At 44.9% G+C, this 13282-nt stretch overlaps 1 protein-coding gene across 1 annotated transcript; it reads right to left on the bottom strand.

Annotated features, from left to right (window-relative positions):
- Window positions 1–3309: 3309 nt before the first annotated feature.
- LZTS1 (leucine zipper tumor suppressor 1) lies at window positions 3310–6918 on the bottom strand. The gene is made up of 3 exons (XM_070952485.1): window positions 6574–6918; window positions 4870–5691; window positions 3310–3978 (listed from the first exon to the last, which is right to left on the bottom strand). The coding sequence occupies exons 1-3, from the start codon at window positions 6916–6918 to the stop codon at window positions 3310–3312; spliced, it is 1836 nt and encodes a 611-aa protein (XP_070808586.1).
- Window positions 6919–13282: the final 6364 nt, after the last annotated feature.

The following is a 13282-nucleotide window of genomic DNA, read 5'->3' as shown; positions in this document are numbered from 1 at the left end:
ATTGGCAGGCAGGGGGTGACAAATGCTGTTAAGACTTAATATGCAGTGACACAAGAGTGTTTCGTAGTTTGTAGCTACATAGAGAAACAGGATTGTTAGCTGTTCGGGCAAGTCCCAGGGATGCTGGGTTGCATGCAGGACAAAAGATTTGCAAAAACAAATGCAAGATGCAATACATGTATTCTCTCTGATGCAATGGAAGAAAGTCATACATTTTGACATTTTGGAAATTCTCCAACATTTTGGAACTTTGAGCTTCTCAAAGTTCAAAAGGTGCTGAGAACAAAGTGAAAAATGCTTTGGGCCTTGTTTACCCAATAATGTTAGTTAAGGCAAGATTTTGAGAATGTGAGAACCTCCTGAATATGGATAGGATTCGGGTGCTGCTGTTTGCGTCATATAAAGTTCTCCTATCTCACAGAAATAGTTGAAAAAAATTGGGTAGTCAACCAATGTTTTGAAATCACGACAAAAAAGAATGCTCACTAGACCGACACAGGAAGTTAGATCCACCAAGCTAAACCCCACAAAATTCTGTATTTCTCTCAAGGACTGCATTTCAAAGAGATGTCTATAAATCCTACCGTAAGATAGGATTTTGAAGCTTGAGAGCTTCTGCATGAAAAGCATCTGTTCTGCCAATGGATTATAACTTTTGAAATGTGGCTTTGAAGTATATCTTTTTTCCGGAATCAAAGAACTCAACCATGCATCTTTTCAAGTAGCAGTAAAAAAGCTATTGCTATTTAAATTCTAAACTCTGTTAATTTCTCTGTTTGAAGCCAGATTTTCTTTACCCTTTTTGCATTTCTATTTTTGATATGGCATTTTATTGTATAAGATGTTTCATGGCAGGTTTCTCTAAAGGTCACAAGGAATGTTGTGGAACAGCATGACATGGTGGTGAGATGGTCAATTTCTGATGTCACATTAGCATTCAAAACTGCTACAATGTGGGAGCGGGGTTGTATTATTATTATAATACTAACAAGGTACTTTTTTGTGTCAGGTGCCAAAATAATTTGGCTGCCCTTTAGTAGCTACTTTGACACAAGTCCTTTGCTGTTCTGCTTTCTTAAGCTGTCATTGGCAAGGCATAGGATGGTAGCCATATTTTCAATCTCTTTTAGACCAAATACTGTGAAGACCTTTATTAACTCTACAAGGAACATTTCTCTTCAGTGGAAAGGAGAAGGTCAAAGCTACCTAAATGGAAATCAGGTGTCAAGAAAAGTATTTTTCAATATTCTCTTCCTGGCTATTTTGTTTTGGGTTGAAGGTGAGGGAGGTAGTCTAAGTATCCAAAAATACTGAACATGGAGTCAAATAAATACTTGCTTATTATGGTTTATTATGTATGGTAGCAGTTTCAAAATTGATAGGGAACAGGACCTTGTTTCTGGTCCCCTCTTTAAAACTTCTGGAAGTAAGAATGAAACTTTTTTGTTTAGTAAGGCAGTCTATTCATATATTATTGTTTTATGGTAGTTATAACAATTGTACTGATGTTTCTTCTTTTAACCATTTCTCTTCAGTTCTCTTAATCCTTCAATATAGTAGGAATTGATACAGTTTCCCCAAAAATACGACCTACCCTGAAAACAAGCCCTAGCCCAATTTTCACACCTGTGCCTAATATAAGCCCTACTCCAAAAATAAACCCTAGTTAAGCCCCACCCACCTTCTGGTTGTATGAGGTGGGGCAAAATGTAGGTGTAAAAAATCAAGCTAGGGTGGGGGTGGGGGTGATGGAGCTGCTCTACACGCTCTGCACACCTTAGGACTGCCGCAGTCAGGCCTCCCATGCCCCAACACCTGTCACACCATTGCCTGATGGTCAGATGTCACATGGCACATCATACTGGGGCCGCTGCTCATGCAAGACAATGGCACAATGCACCCTGCAACCTCCTGCCGCAAGTGGTGGCACTACACGACGAGCCATGGAGCATCTGGCTGCAAGTGGCCACAGAAGTCCGGCAGCGGCACGAAAGGGGTCAGGATATGGGAGTAATGGCTGCAGTGGTCCTAAGGTAAGCGGGTAAAACATCCCCTGAAAATAAGATTTGGTGCTTATTTTGGGTCTGAAAAGAAAATAAGACCGGGTCTTATTTTCGGGGAAATATGGTATTTGAAAATTGTTTACTAATGGGTTTACTGTTGTTTTTGGCTACTTTGAAGTGGTGTTGATTTTTTTACAAGATTTATGTTTTAAGTAAATAAAGTTAGATGCCTGTCAATACAGTATATTCCTGGGTTCCATCCAAGCTCTTTGCATGACCTCATTTACTTTTTTTTTAAAAAAATTAATTTTTAAAACACGGAATGGAAGCTAGCATGTTTTTAAAGAAAGCATCACTTTGAGGCAAACCTATATTTCCAGTTATTGTATATCTATAGACACAATGGGCTCAGAAGAGCCAATATGTTTTTTTCTCCAGGTCAAAATAGGAAATGTGGAAAAATAAATGCCAGATATTTGCAAAACAATAATACATACATATAAATATTCACATTTTAAATAAACAACTCTGAACATTCCTGTTCAAAAACACAAGAGCATTTCAAAATCCAATTCCCATCTCTATTATAGACACGTGCACTCACACAATAAATAAAAATATACCTCTCCCATACTTCAGCTTGTTCAGAAAGGGAGGCAAACGCTAAAAGAAGAGTAAAGGATGAGGAAGATCCAGTGGCTGACTGACAAATTATGGCTTCCGGGACTCTAGAATATTAGCCCATCATTTCTGAAGGAGGCAGGTCCTTTGCAGACAAATGATGGAGCAATGCTACTATCGTTCCATCTGATGCTTAAATATTCCAGTAGAACACATCATGTTCTGCAAACATGGAATGACTGGTTACCCTTGAGGACCATGATGACCAACTCTTGATGGATGTGCAAGTCACTCTTCCTTAACTAAAAGTTTAATGGGTGTGCTTTTCCCCAGAGTCCTCTCACGGGGAATTAAGAGGGTCTTAGAATACAAGCAAGTCTTATCTCATATTATTAATGGCTCAGAGGTTCTTGTATCTTTTCTACCAAAGCTGCTCCTATGTTGGATCACGCCGTGACAGAAAAAGTCAGTTGGGAATTCTTCTCTTCCCTTTTCTCAATGGGTTGCCCTACAACAGCAGTCAGGTACACCTGGATAAAGAAGTTGGGGGTGGAAATGCATGGACAATGGCTGGTGACTTGTTTTGGCCAGACAAGAACCTCCATTAAAAGCGCTCTGTGAAGTTACACATAACCCCAAGTGAGATCTTTCTGCAGTGGGCAGCAAAACACAGCACCATTCAGGTTCAGATTTCAGTGGCAATAATGTCCTCATAAGGGATATCAGTTCCATGGAGATCAAGATCTAAAGGGTCTTTACCATCCTCCCCAGCAGCCAGCTGCTGAAGCATCTTCTCCAGGTTTTGGTTTCTTTTGTACATATGAAGGTAGCTTTGCTGCAGCTGCTTCTGGTACTGGATTACTTTCTCTTTCTCCTCCTTCCAGGTTTGTCGTTCCTGCTGAAAGCTGACTGTGATCTGCTTGTTGCTGTCCTGTTCCTCCTGCAGTTCTTTTTTTAGCTTCTCTATTTCCCTCCACAGGACTTGGGCATCCTCCACCATGCTTTCCTCCAGGCCCATGGAAACCACACCACATTTCATCTCCTCCCTGAGGATGGTCAGTTCAGTTCTCAACTCTGCAATCTCCTGTTCCAGCAAGTTCACTTTCTCCCTTAGTAGCTCTGACTCATTCTTCTTGTGTTGGAGTTCATTCTCACATACCTCTAGTTCCATGGCTTTGGCATGCAACGAATCCTCCAAATCCTGAATTTTAATCTCCAACAGTTCCATCTTGGCCCGGAGGTCCTTCAGCTGAGCTTTCAGATTGAGGACCTCATTGGTCTTGCTGTTCAGCTCTGTCTGGGATTCTTTCAGTTGCTGTTTCAGGAGAGAGATCTCACCAGACTTCTGACAAACCTGTAAGAAAACATAAGACTAGAATCAGGATCATATTCAGATATCCACCTGCCAGAGATCTAGATTGTATTGCAATTCAGTCTGCTGCACATAGGAAAATGGGTGATGCTAAGTATGGAGTATTTTTATTTCAGGTCAAAAATTGCATCTCTTCATGGATCAACTATGAAGATGAAGCTAGTGGAAGGCATGGCCCTAATGAAAGATAAAAGGCCCTCTTCTCTCTTTGCAGGCAGCTGGGGGAACAATCTCATTGCATGAGAAGGTCTCTAAAATCAGAGACACAAACATAGGTTGCTCATGCTGGACAAAAACATTCAAAGGAAACTTTCTATTTGTTGCACTTTTGTCTAAAATACCACTGCAGGGAACATATGGCAATTCAAAGGGTGTGACATCTCTGCTTTACGAATTCCATCTAGCATCATCAACATACGTCCTGGTTTTCTACTAAAACATTTTTAGATTGGTATTAATTTGACTAAGGGAGCATGATGGGTTGGAATTTAAAGACACTGAGCTTGTCAGCTTTCCAGCTGACAGCCTGGGTTTGAGACCCAAGCACCACACGACTGGGTGAGCTCCCATCCTTGCCCCAACTCCTGTCCACCTAGCAGTTTGAAAGCATGCAAATACGAGTATCTAAGTAGGTATCACTTTGGTGGGAAGGTTCTGACTATATGCCTTGGTGTATAGTCATATTGGCCACATGACCACAGAAATGTCTTTGGACAATGCTGGCTCCCTCAGCTAAGAAATGAAGATGAGTACTGCCCCCAGAGTTGGACATGACCAGACAGAGAAAACATTTACCTTTATCTTTAATTTTGACTAAACAATACAGAAGACTGGAACAGGTTTCCCCTTTACTAAGGTGCAGTAGAGTCTTACCTCCCACTGTGTTTCTTCTAGTGCAGGAGCAAAGTTGGTCTTCTCTTTCTCGTAGGTCCTCAGCTTGTTCTCCAGAAGGTCCTGCTCCTTCATCAAGTTGGACAGCTCCTCCCGTAGCTGCTTCTTCTCCTGCTGCAGCTGGAACACCTGCAGTTGCAAGAGTTGTTGAGCTCGCTGGTTCTTCTGTGATGTCTGCTTCAGTTTGCTGTTGCATTTCTGCTTCAACCCTTCCATCTCCTCCCGGCAACGCCTTTGCTTCTCTTCGTAGCTTTGGCAGGAGGTGATCTCTTTCTCTTCAAAGCTGCACTGGAGCTCTTGGAGCTCACCCTCCCGTTCCATCAGCTTCTGCTCCAGCTCCTGAATGGCGGACTCCTCTGTGGAGATGGGTGAGCGAACACAAACACTGTTCTCAGTCATATGGGGATGAGTGGAAGACTTGCCTGGGTTGAGGATCTTGGTGCCCCCATCAGAGAAAGACAGAGCTTTCAAGCTCATCATGTTACTCTCTTGAAGGATGGCACACTGAGTGATGTTGTGAGCAGAGCCTCCAAATCGGCTGATGGGGCCAACAGGAGTAATCAGGGGGTCCAGCTGGTAGCTGCTGGCTGTACTGTGTGTGGGCAGGCTGGACATAGAATTTCTCCCCGAGTCTGAAAGTCCTCCAGAACAAAGAGCAGGCTTACTCTCCAGATCTTTGGCTTTGTCTTGGGTTGGGAACTGCTGAGCAGCATTGCTGTGATCAGGAGAAGAATGGAGAACCGTGTTTGAGTGAGGGAGTACTGGTTTGAAAGCAGTGGCCCTTGCCACACTCTTCTCTGTAGCCTGGGCAGAAGGAGAGAATAGTTAATGCAGTAAGTAGAGGTAGTCCTCTACTTATGACCAGTTGCAATGGTTTGAAGTTACAATGGCCTTTCCTAAGAGTACTTGCAACCCAATTTTGAAGCTACAATGGTCAGCCCTGGCCACTCCAGTCACATGACTACATGGGTGTTGGGCAACTGCACTGCATTTATGGCCATTTGTAGAGTTCCACAGTCATGTGACCATGTTTGCTGAAGGGGTACTTCTGATTTTTGGAAAATTTGGCTGATAACAAACCATTGGTTTGCTTAACAAACATGGTGTTTGCTCACCAACCGTGCAAAAAAGTTCACAAAATCAAGTTGATCACATGGGTGATCTGATTTATGGCCATCACAAGTTATGACCATGATGGACAGGCACCACTATGGTTGTAACTTAAGAATTACCTGTACTATCATGGGAGTTTCTACTGGCTTCCTACAATGTGTTAAACAGGTTGTGCTTGATTTTGATTGGATGAGAATGGGGAAGCACTGCTGTTTTCATTTTTGGAAGCTTCCCCCCCTAACCCTTTATATCTAAAATCCTGTTTGTAGGCTTCTCAAATGAAGCAGTTGTGTTTACACAACATGCTGTGCTAAGTAGCTTGAAAAGTTTTTTTTCAAAAATTTGCAAATATTTTCTTGATTTTTTTTAATGTTGATATGGCCACTTTAGGTCATACAGTTTCCATATAGGTCCTCAAAACACTTGGAAATTGGTTTTCCAGTTTTCAATCAACCTGATTAATGAGGGTTCTGAAGTCTACAGAAGGGACGGGAGACCCAGGAATCTTACATAAGTCTAGGGCTACCAATTCCCTACCCCTTAATTATAATAGCCAAGTTTAACTCAACTCACTAGTTCCAGCTGGTTGGAGCCTGGCTTCAGTTTGGGGGGTGTTGGGGTACCGTAATCACCGCTGCTTGTCCCAGCCTGACCTTCCAGCTCACCACCCGAGAGTGGTGCATAGTCTGATCGGTGTGCCTTCTGGTTCACTTTGATGTAAAAGAAGTCCTCGTTCTTATTGCCTTTGGAGCTGGACTTGTTGTGGCCAGCTTCTTGGGTGAAGCTGAACTTCAGCAGACCATCGGAGTACCTGTTCAGCTTCTTCAGCTGGGATGACTTACGCAGCTTGTACTGAGATGCCCGACAATGTTTACTGTGAAAGCTGTGTCCAGAGATAAGGCTACTGACACTTCCCATGATTATAGCCTTGAATAGAGAAGTAGAAAGACTGTCCGAGGGATATTGTCCAAGGATTGGTTTTTACAAGGTTGTCCTGACTGCTGGGAGGCAAGGATGATGTGGTCATAGCCAAAGTCTTGCTGTGCCAAAAAGCAGCAATCCTGAGAGGATCAGAAAAGAACATAAGACTAAATGAGAGGAAGACAGCTAATAATTGTGCTCCAAAACAAGACACTATGGATTTGCACTGGGGACTTGCAGGACAGAAATTGCAATGCCTTCAAGCAAGAGTAAAAGGATTACAAATTTTAAATTCAGGAGGCTAAATGATGAAAAATAATAAGGAAGTGGTGGAACTCACGGAGAATCCAATTGTGGTTTACAAACAGTGATGGGGAGCTACTGGAACACTTGAAGTTTTAAGTCGGTAACATCTGGAAATCCCAATGGTTCTTTTTCAAAAGGCAACTGGCCTGTGTTTTTCCTTGAAGACATTGCACTTCTCATCCAAGAAGCTTCTTCAGTTCTGTCTTCAGAACTGGCTTCACTTCCATCAGAATTGAAGAAGCTTTTTGGATGAGAAGCGAAACATCTTTAAGTTTAGTTGCCTTTTGAAAAAGCACCTTTGGGACAACCATGACCTGGATGACAGAAAATATCTAGACATTTAACAATTGGTAGGTTCTTATCCCTGATGGGCAACAATGGTTTCTGCATACATGTCTCCTGCCATGAAGCAACTCTTTAAAAAAATTATTTCAGGCCACCATATTATTTTTTATCAATTCTTTAATTTATTAGATTTATATCCCACTTGGGCTGTTGGTTTGAGCTCCAAGCTTGGCAATTTAGTTACAAATGTTTCATCATCATTCAAAGAGACATCGTCAGTGCACTTTGAATTGTGCTCGTCTGTCAGAACACTGATCTTTAAATGCCTTTTTATGTGATGCAAATTAGTATGGATGTTGTTTGTTTGGCTACTTGTGAGTCATGGTCTGACTTCGGACTGTTTGATATTTGGTTTTAAGTACCGTCTGTGTGATGTAAATTAGTGTTGTTTGTTCGGATACTTCTGGTCTGGTTTCAGTCTGTTTGAATGGCTGGTTGTTGTTACTGAGACATGGTCCGATTTCTTGTGAGCTGATGGGTTGTGATTTTTGTTAAATATTTTTTATTGTTTTATGTCACACATATATATTATATTATATATTATATTTATATTTGTCACATTTCTATGCCGCCCAACTCCCTGGGGACTCTGGGTGGCTTACAACAAAAAATAATGCAAACAATATACCATAAAAGTTGTTTTAAAAAAAACATTAAAAACCCATACACTCCATTCATGGCCGGGTCTTGCAAGATTGCATCAGCGAGATCAATGGTCCCAGGCCTGCCGGAAAAGCCAGGTCTCCACTGCTTTCTGGAAGACCAATAGGGTGGGGCGGTCTGGACCTCAGGAGGTAATTGGTTCCAGAGAGCCAGGGCAGTCACAGAGAAGGCCCTCCCCCATGGGCCCACCAGCCGACATTGTTTAGCTGACGGGACCCGGAGGAGACCAACTCTGTGGGATCTTACCGGTCGTTGGGAGCTATGCGGTAGAAGGCGGTCTCGAAGATAGCCTGGCCCTAAGCCATGTAGGGCTTTAAAGGTAATAACCAACACCTTGAATTGTGTCTGGAGACCGATAGGGAGCCAGTGCAGCTCGCGGAGAACTGGTGCAATGTGGGTGTATTTAGGTGCACCCACAATAGCTCGCACGGCTGCATTCTGGACCAACTGTAGTCTCCGAACATTTTTCAAGGCTAGCCCCATGTAGAGCGCATTGCAATAATCCAACCGTGAGGTGACAAGGGTATGAGTGACTGTGAGGAGAGCCTCCTGATCTAAGAAGGGTCACAATTGGTGCACCAGGCGACCCTGTGCAAAAGTCCCCCTAGCCACAGCTGTCAGATGTTGCTCTAATCTTAGCTGTGAGTCTAGAAGGACACCCAATGAAATGGAGGACACACAATGAAATATTCCATTTCTATGTTGAACAGTGTGTTTTCTAGGTGTCCAAAGTGTTAACATATAAACATCATCATAATCATTATAATCATATATACATAAACATATATATGATAATATCAATTGTTATTGAAAAGTATACTATCTTCCATTATAGTATCAATTATATAACCATCAAAATATTTACTCATCAGTTTTTCTTTCTCATGTAGTGAGAATATTTCACATAAATCCACTCCTCTAACTTCAGCATCTGTCAATTAACCATTTGTAGAATAGTTTCTATGTTATAAAATATTCCGAGTATTCTTTTCCTTTGATTATTAGGGTTAACCTATCCATTTCTGCACATTCCAGATTTTTTTTGATTATAGTATCATCTATAGGGGTTTCTGGATTTTTCCAAGTATTGTGCATATATAATCCTGGCTGCTGTTAGGATATGTAAAATTACCGTGTTTACCCAAAAATAAGACCTCCCTGGATAATAAGCCCAATCGAGCTTTTGAGCGCATGCACTAAAATAAGCACCCCACCGAAAATATTTAAACACATGTACAGCTAGTCCCCACCATTTCCTTTGGTCCTTGCCATGCAAACAATACAAGGTGAGGAGGCACGGCTGGGGGGGGGGGGAAAGGGAGGGGGACCATGCCCCATGCACCTCACACACCCTTACCCAAGAGGAGCTCCCGCAATCTTAGCCACTGTGCCCCTTCTGTCACACTAATGGCCATCACAAAAAGAGTGGCAGGTCCAGCAACATGCCTCACACCCTACTCCTCACCTACCGTCTCCAGCAACCATGGTCACTTTTGCAGCTGCAAAAGTAGCAGGAGGTCCAGTGACGTGGCTCATACATCGCTGGGCCTCCTCATTGCTTGCCCCACACACCCCAACCTAACAACTGCTCCCACAACCCTAGCCACTGTGCCCCTTCTGTCACACTAATGGCCGTCACAAAGAGTGGCAGGCCCAGCAAAGCGCCATGCGCCTCATGCCCCATTCCCTACTTACTGCCATTTATTCCTGCAGCTGAGTGGTGCTTTGATTGAAAAGCGTCCTCGGGCAGCAAAAGTCCCCTGTGCGAGATTTAAAGCTTCCCCAGAGGACTTTTTTCAATCATCACGCTACTTGCTTGAGGAGGGTATCCCTGTTTGTGCACGCTGTCCTGGCCCCGAAACAGCCAGCCAGGGGGCCATGGCAGCTTGTGATCCTCCAGTCCCGGCTTGCTGAGGAGCAGGGAGAGCAGCCCTTATGCCTCCACTGCGTGGAGTAGAAAGCGTAGAAAGAGGGAGAGAAAGAAAAGAAAGAGAGAGGGGGAGAGGAAAAAGAGAGAGAAACAAATGAGAGAGAGAATGGGGAGAGAGAAAGGAAAGAAAAGGAAGAGAGAGGGAGAGGAAAAAGAAACAGAAATAAGAGGGAGAATGGGGAGAAAGGAAAGAAAGAGGGAGAGGAAAAAGAGAAACAGAAATGAGAGAGAGAAGAGGGAGAGAGAAGGGAAAAAAAGAAAGAGGGAGAGGGAGAGGAAAAAGAGAGAGAAACAGAAATGAGAGGGAAGGAGGGTTTCCCACATGCAGGGAAACCACAATTGCAAACTCTAAAACCACACACAGGGAAACCACAATGCCAAATCCCAACCAACACACTCCCAGGGTTTTGGATTAATGGATTTAATGATCTAAAATGACTTTTATTTTGACCCCCAAACAAGATGAGTTCAAAAAGAAAGAGCTATTTCATGGAATTCAAGAAAGAAATCATGGAGGATTCTCAGGGCAAGAATCAGGCAGCTTTCTACAACGTTGGATCTCCGTATGGTCCGAAAATGGAGAGTAGAGTATGATAAACTCAGTCAACAGGTGCAGGAGGGAAATGGTAAGAAGCACAAGTGTTATTTCCCAAACTTGAAGACAGCATCTGTGAATGGATCGCTGACAGGAGAGCAAAGATTTTGGTTGTACGCAGGGCTGATATTCAAGCATTTGCCCTTGCAATGGCACCACCACCAGGAACAATTCAAAAGCCTCTCAACACTGGCTAGACGGCTTCCTTCAGCGACATGATGCTGAACTTGTCAAACGGGCACTTGCATTCAAGTTGTTTGTTGATGGCATTGACTTTTCCAAGTACCAGCTCTGCAACATGATCACCATGGATGAAACTGCAGTGTTTATAGGCCATAAAGCTTAAACAGGAATTGATCAGAGGGGTGCCACACAGGGGTGGGTTCTACTTACCTTTACTACCGGTTTGCAGCGAGGCCGCGCACGTGCGCTCACTTCGCTCATGCGCAGAAGCGTTTTGATGACATCGGGGTCAGTGAGCGGAGCCTCCCACCGGTTTTACTACCAGTTCTATAGAACCAGTGTGAACCGGGGGCAACCCATCTGTGGGTGAGACGTCGGAGGTGGCTCGGGAGTTCATGGCTTCCATGACAGCTATGGACCTGACCCAGTTAATTCATGGCCCTACCCACACAGGGGGAAACACGCTGGACCTGATTTTTGTCTCTGGACAGTGGTTGAGTGATCTCGAGATAGGGGACATAGTCACCGAGCCCTTGTCATGGTCGGATCACTCTCTCCTTCGCCTTGACCTTCGAACTGCTATACCCCGTCACAGGGAGGCGGAGCTGGTAAGATGGTTCCACCCCAGGTGCCTGATGGAACTTGATAGGTTCCAGATGGAGCTTGGGCCATTTCCTGAGGCTCTGGCACACGCCTTGACTAGGGACCTAGTGGTCACCTGGGATAAGGCAGCCGCTGGAGCTCTGGATTGGGTCGTGCCTTTGCGGCCTCTGACCTGGCGCCGATCTCACCTAGCTCCTTGGTTCACTGAGGAGCTGAGGGAGATGAAGAGCTGGAAAAGACGCCTAGAGAGTAGTTGGAGGGCCAGTCTTTCTGAATCCGACCAGACACTGGTAAGATCTCATATTAAGAATTACCTAGTGGCAATAAAAGCAGCAAAATGTACATATTTTGCTGCTCTTATTGCATCATCAGATAATCACCCGGCCACTCTGTTTAGGGTGACACACTCCCTGCTCCACCAGGAAGTGCGGGAGGACCCCTTGGAGGGTAGAGCTGAGGATTTTATTCAATATCTGCATGACAAAATCACTCAGATTCGGTAAGATTTGGACTCCAACTGGGTAGTTCCAGGGGGGGTGACTGAGGCAGGTCTTGAGAATGTTACCTGGGATGAGTTTGATCCTGTGACCCCTGATGATGTGGACAGGATTCTGGGTGGACTGAACGCGACATGTTTATTGGACCCGTGCCCCTCCTGGTTAGTGCTGGCTTCCCGGGAGGTGACGCGAGGCTGGCTCCAGGGGATTATAAATGCTTCGTTGGGTGAGGGTGACTTCCCCGCCCCCTTGAAAGAGGCGGTGGTGAGGCCTCTCCTCAAGAAGCCTTCCCTGGACCCGGCAGTGTTGGCTAATTATTGTTCGGTCTCCAACCTTCGTTTTGTTGCGAAGGTTGTTGAGAGTGTGGTTGCGCGACAGCTCCCCCAGTACCTGGATGAAACGACGTATCTGGATCCGTTCCAGTCGGGCTTCAGGCCTGGGTACAGCACGGAAACGGCATTGGTCGCGTCGGTTGATGATCTCTGGAGGGCTCGGGACAGGGGTTGCTCCTCTGTCCTGGTCCTATTAGACCTCTCAGCGGCTTTTGATACCATCAACCATGGTATCATGCTGCACTGGTTGGAAGAGTTAGGGGTGGGGGGCACTGTATTACGGTGGTTTTCCTCCTTTCTCTCTGACTGGTTGCAGTCTGTGTTGGCAGGGGGGCAGAGGTCGACCCCGAGGCCCCTCATATGTGGGGTGCCACAAGGGTCGGTCCTCTCGCCCCTTTTATTCAACATTTATGTAAAGCCGCTGGGTGAGATCATCCATGGTTTTGGGGTGAAGTACCACCAGTACGCTGATGACACCCAGCTGTACATCTCCACCCCGGACCACCCCAACGATGCCCTTGAAGTGATGTCCCAGTGTCTGGAGGTCGTGCGGATCTGGATGGGGAGGAACAGGCTCAGGCTCAACCCATCCAAGACCAAGTGGCTGTGGTTTCCGATGTCCCGATATAGTCAGTTGACGCCATCACTGACTATTGGGGGCGAATCGCTGGCCCCCATGGAGAGGGCTCGCAACTTGGGTGTCCTCCTGGATTCACGGCTGTCTTTAGAAGAGAACTTGATGGCCATGACCGGGAGGATTTTTCCTCAGGTTCGCCTGATTCGCCAGTTGCGTCCCTTTCTGGATTGGGACTCCCTACACACAGTCACTCATGCCCTCATCACTTCCTGCCTGGACTACTGTAACGCTCTCTACATGGGGCTCCCCTTGAGGAGCACCCGGAGGCTC

This window comes from Pituophis catenifer, unplaced genomic scaffold, assembly GCF_029215685.1.
Source record: "Pituophis catenifer annectens isolate HBS135680 unplaced genomic scaffold, rPitCat1.0.hap2 SCAF_12, whole genome shotgun sequence".
Lineage (NCBI taxonomy): Eukaryota > Metazoa > Chordata > Lepidosauria > Squamata > Colubridae > Pituophis > Pituophis catenifer.
The sequence above is the reverse complement of the archived record's forward strand: the minus strand, read 5'-3'. Positions and strand labels throughout refer to the sequence as shown.

Bases quoted from the DNA above. Each gene is read 5' to 3' on its own strand.
- LZTS1 (XM_070952485.1), bottom strand. From the start codon at position 6,918: ATGGGAAGTGTCAGTAGCCTTATCTCTGGACACAGCTTTCACAGTAAA. The intron at 5,692-6,573 runs GTGAGTTGAGTT...CCTTCTGCCCAG, and splicing joins GCTCCAACCAGCTGGAACTA to GCTACAGAGAAGAGTGTGGC. The intron at 3,979-4,869 runs GTAAGACTCTAC...GTTTTCTTACAG, and splicing joins TAGAAGAAACACAGTGGGAG to GTTTGTCAGAAGTCTGGTGA.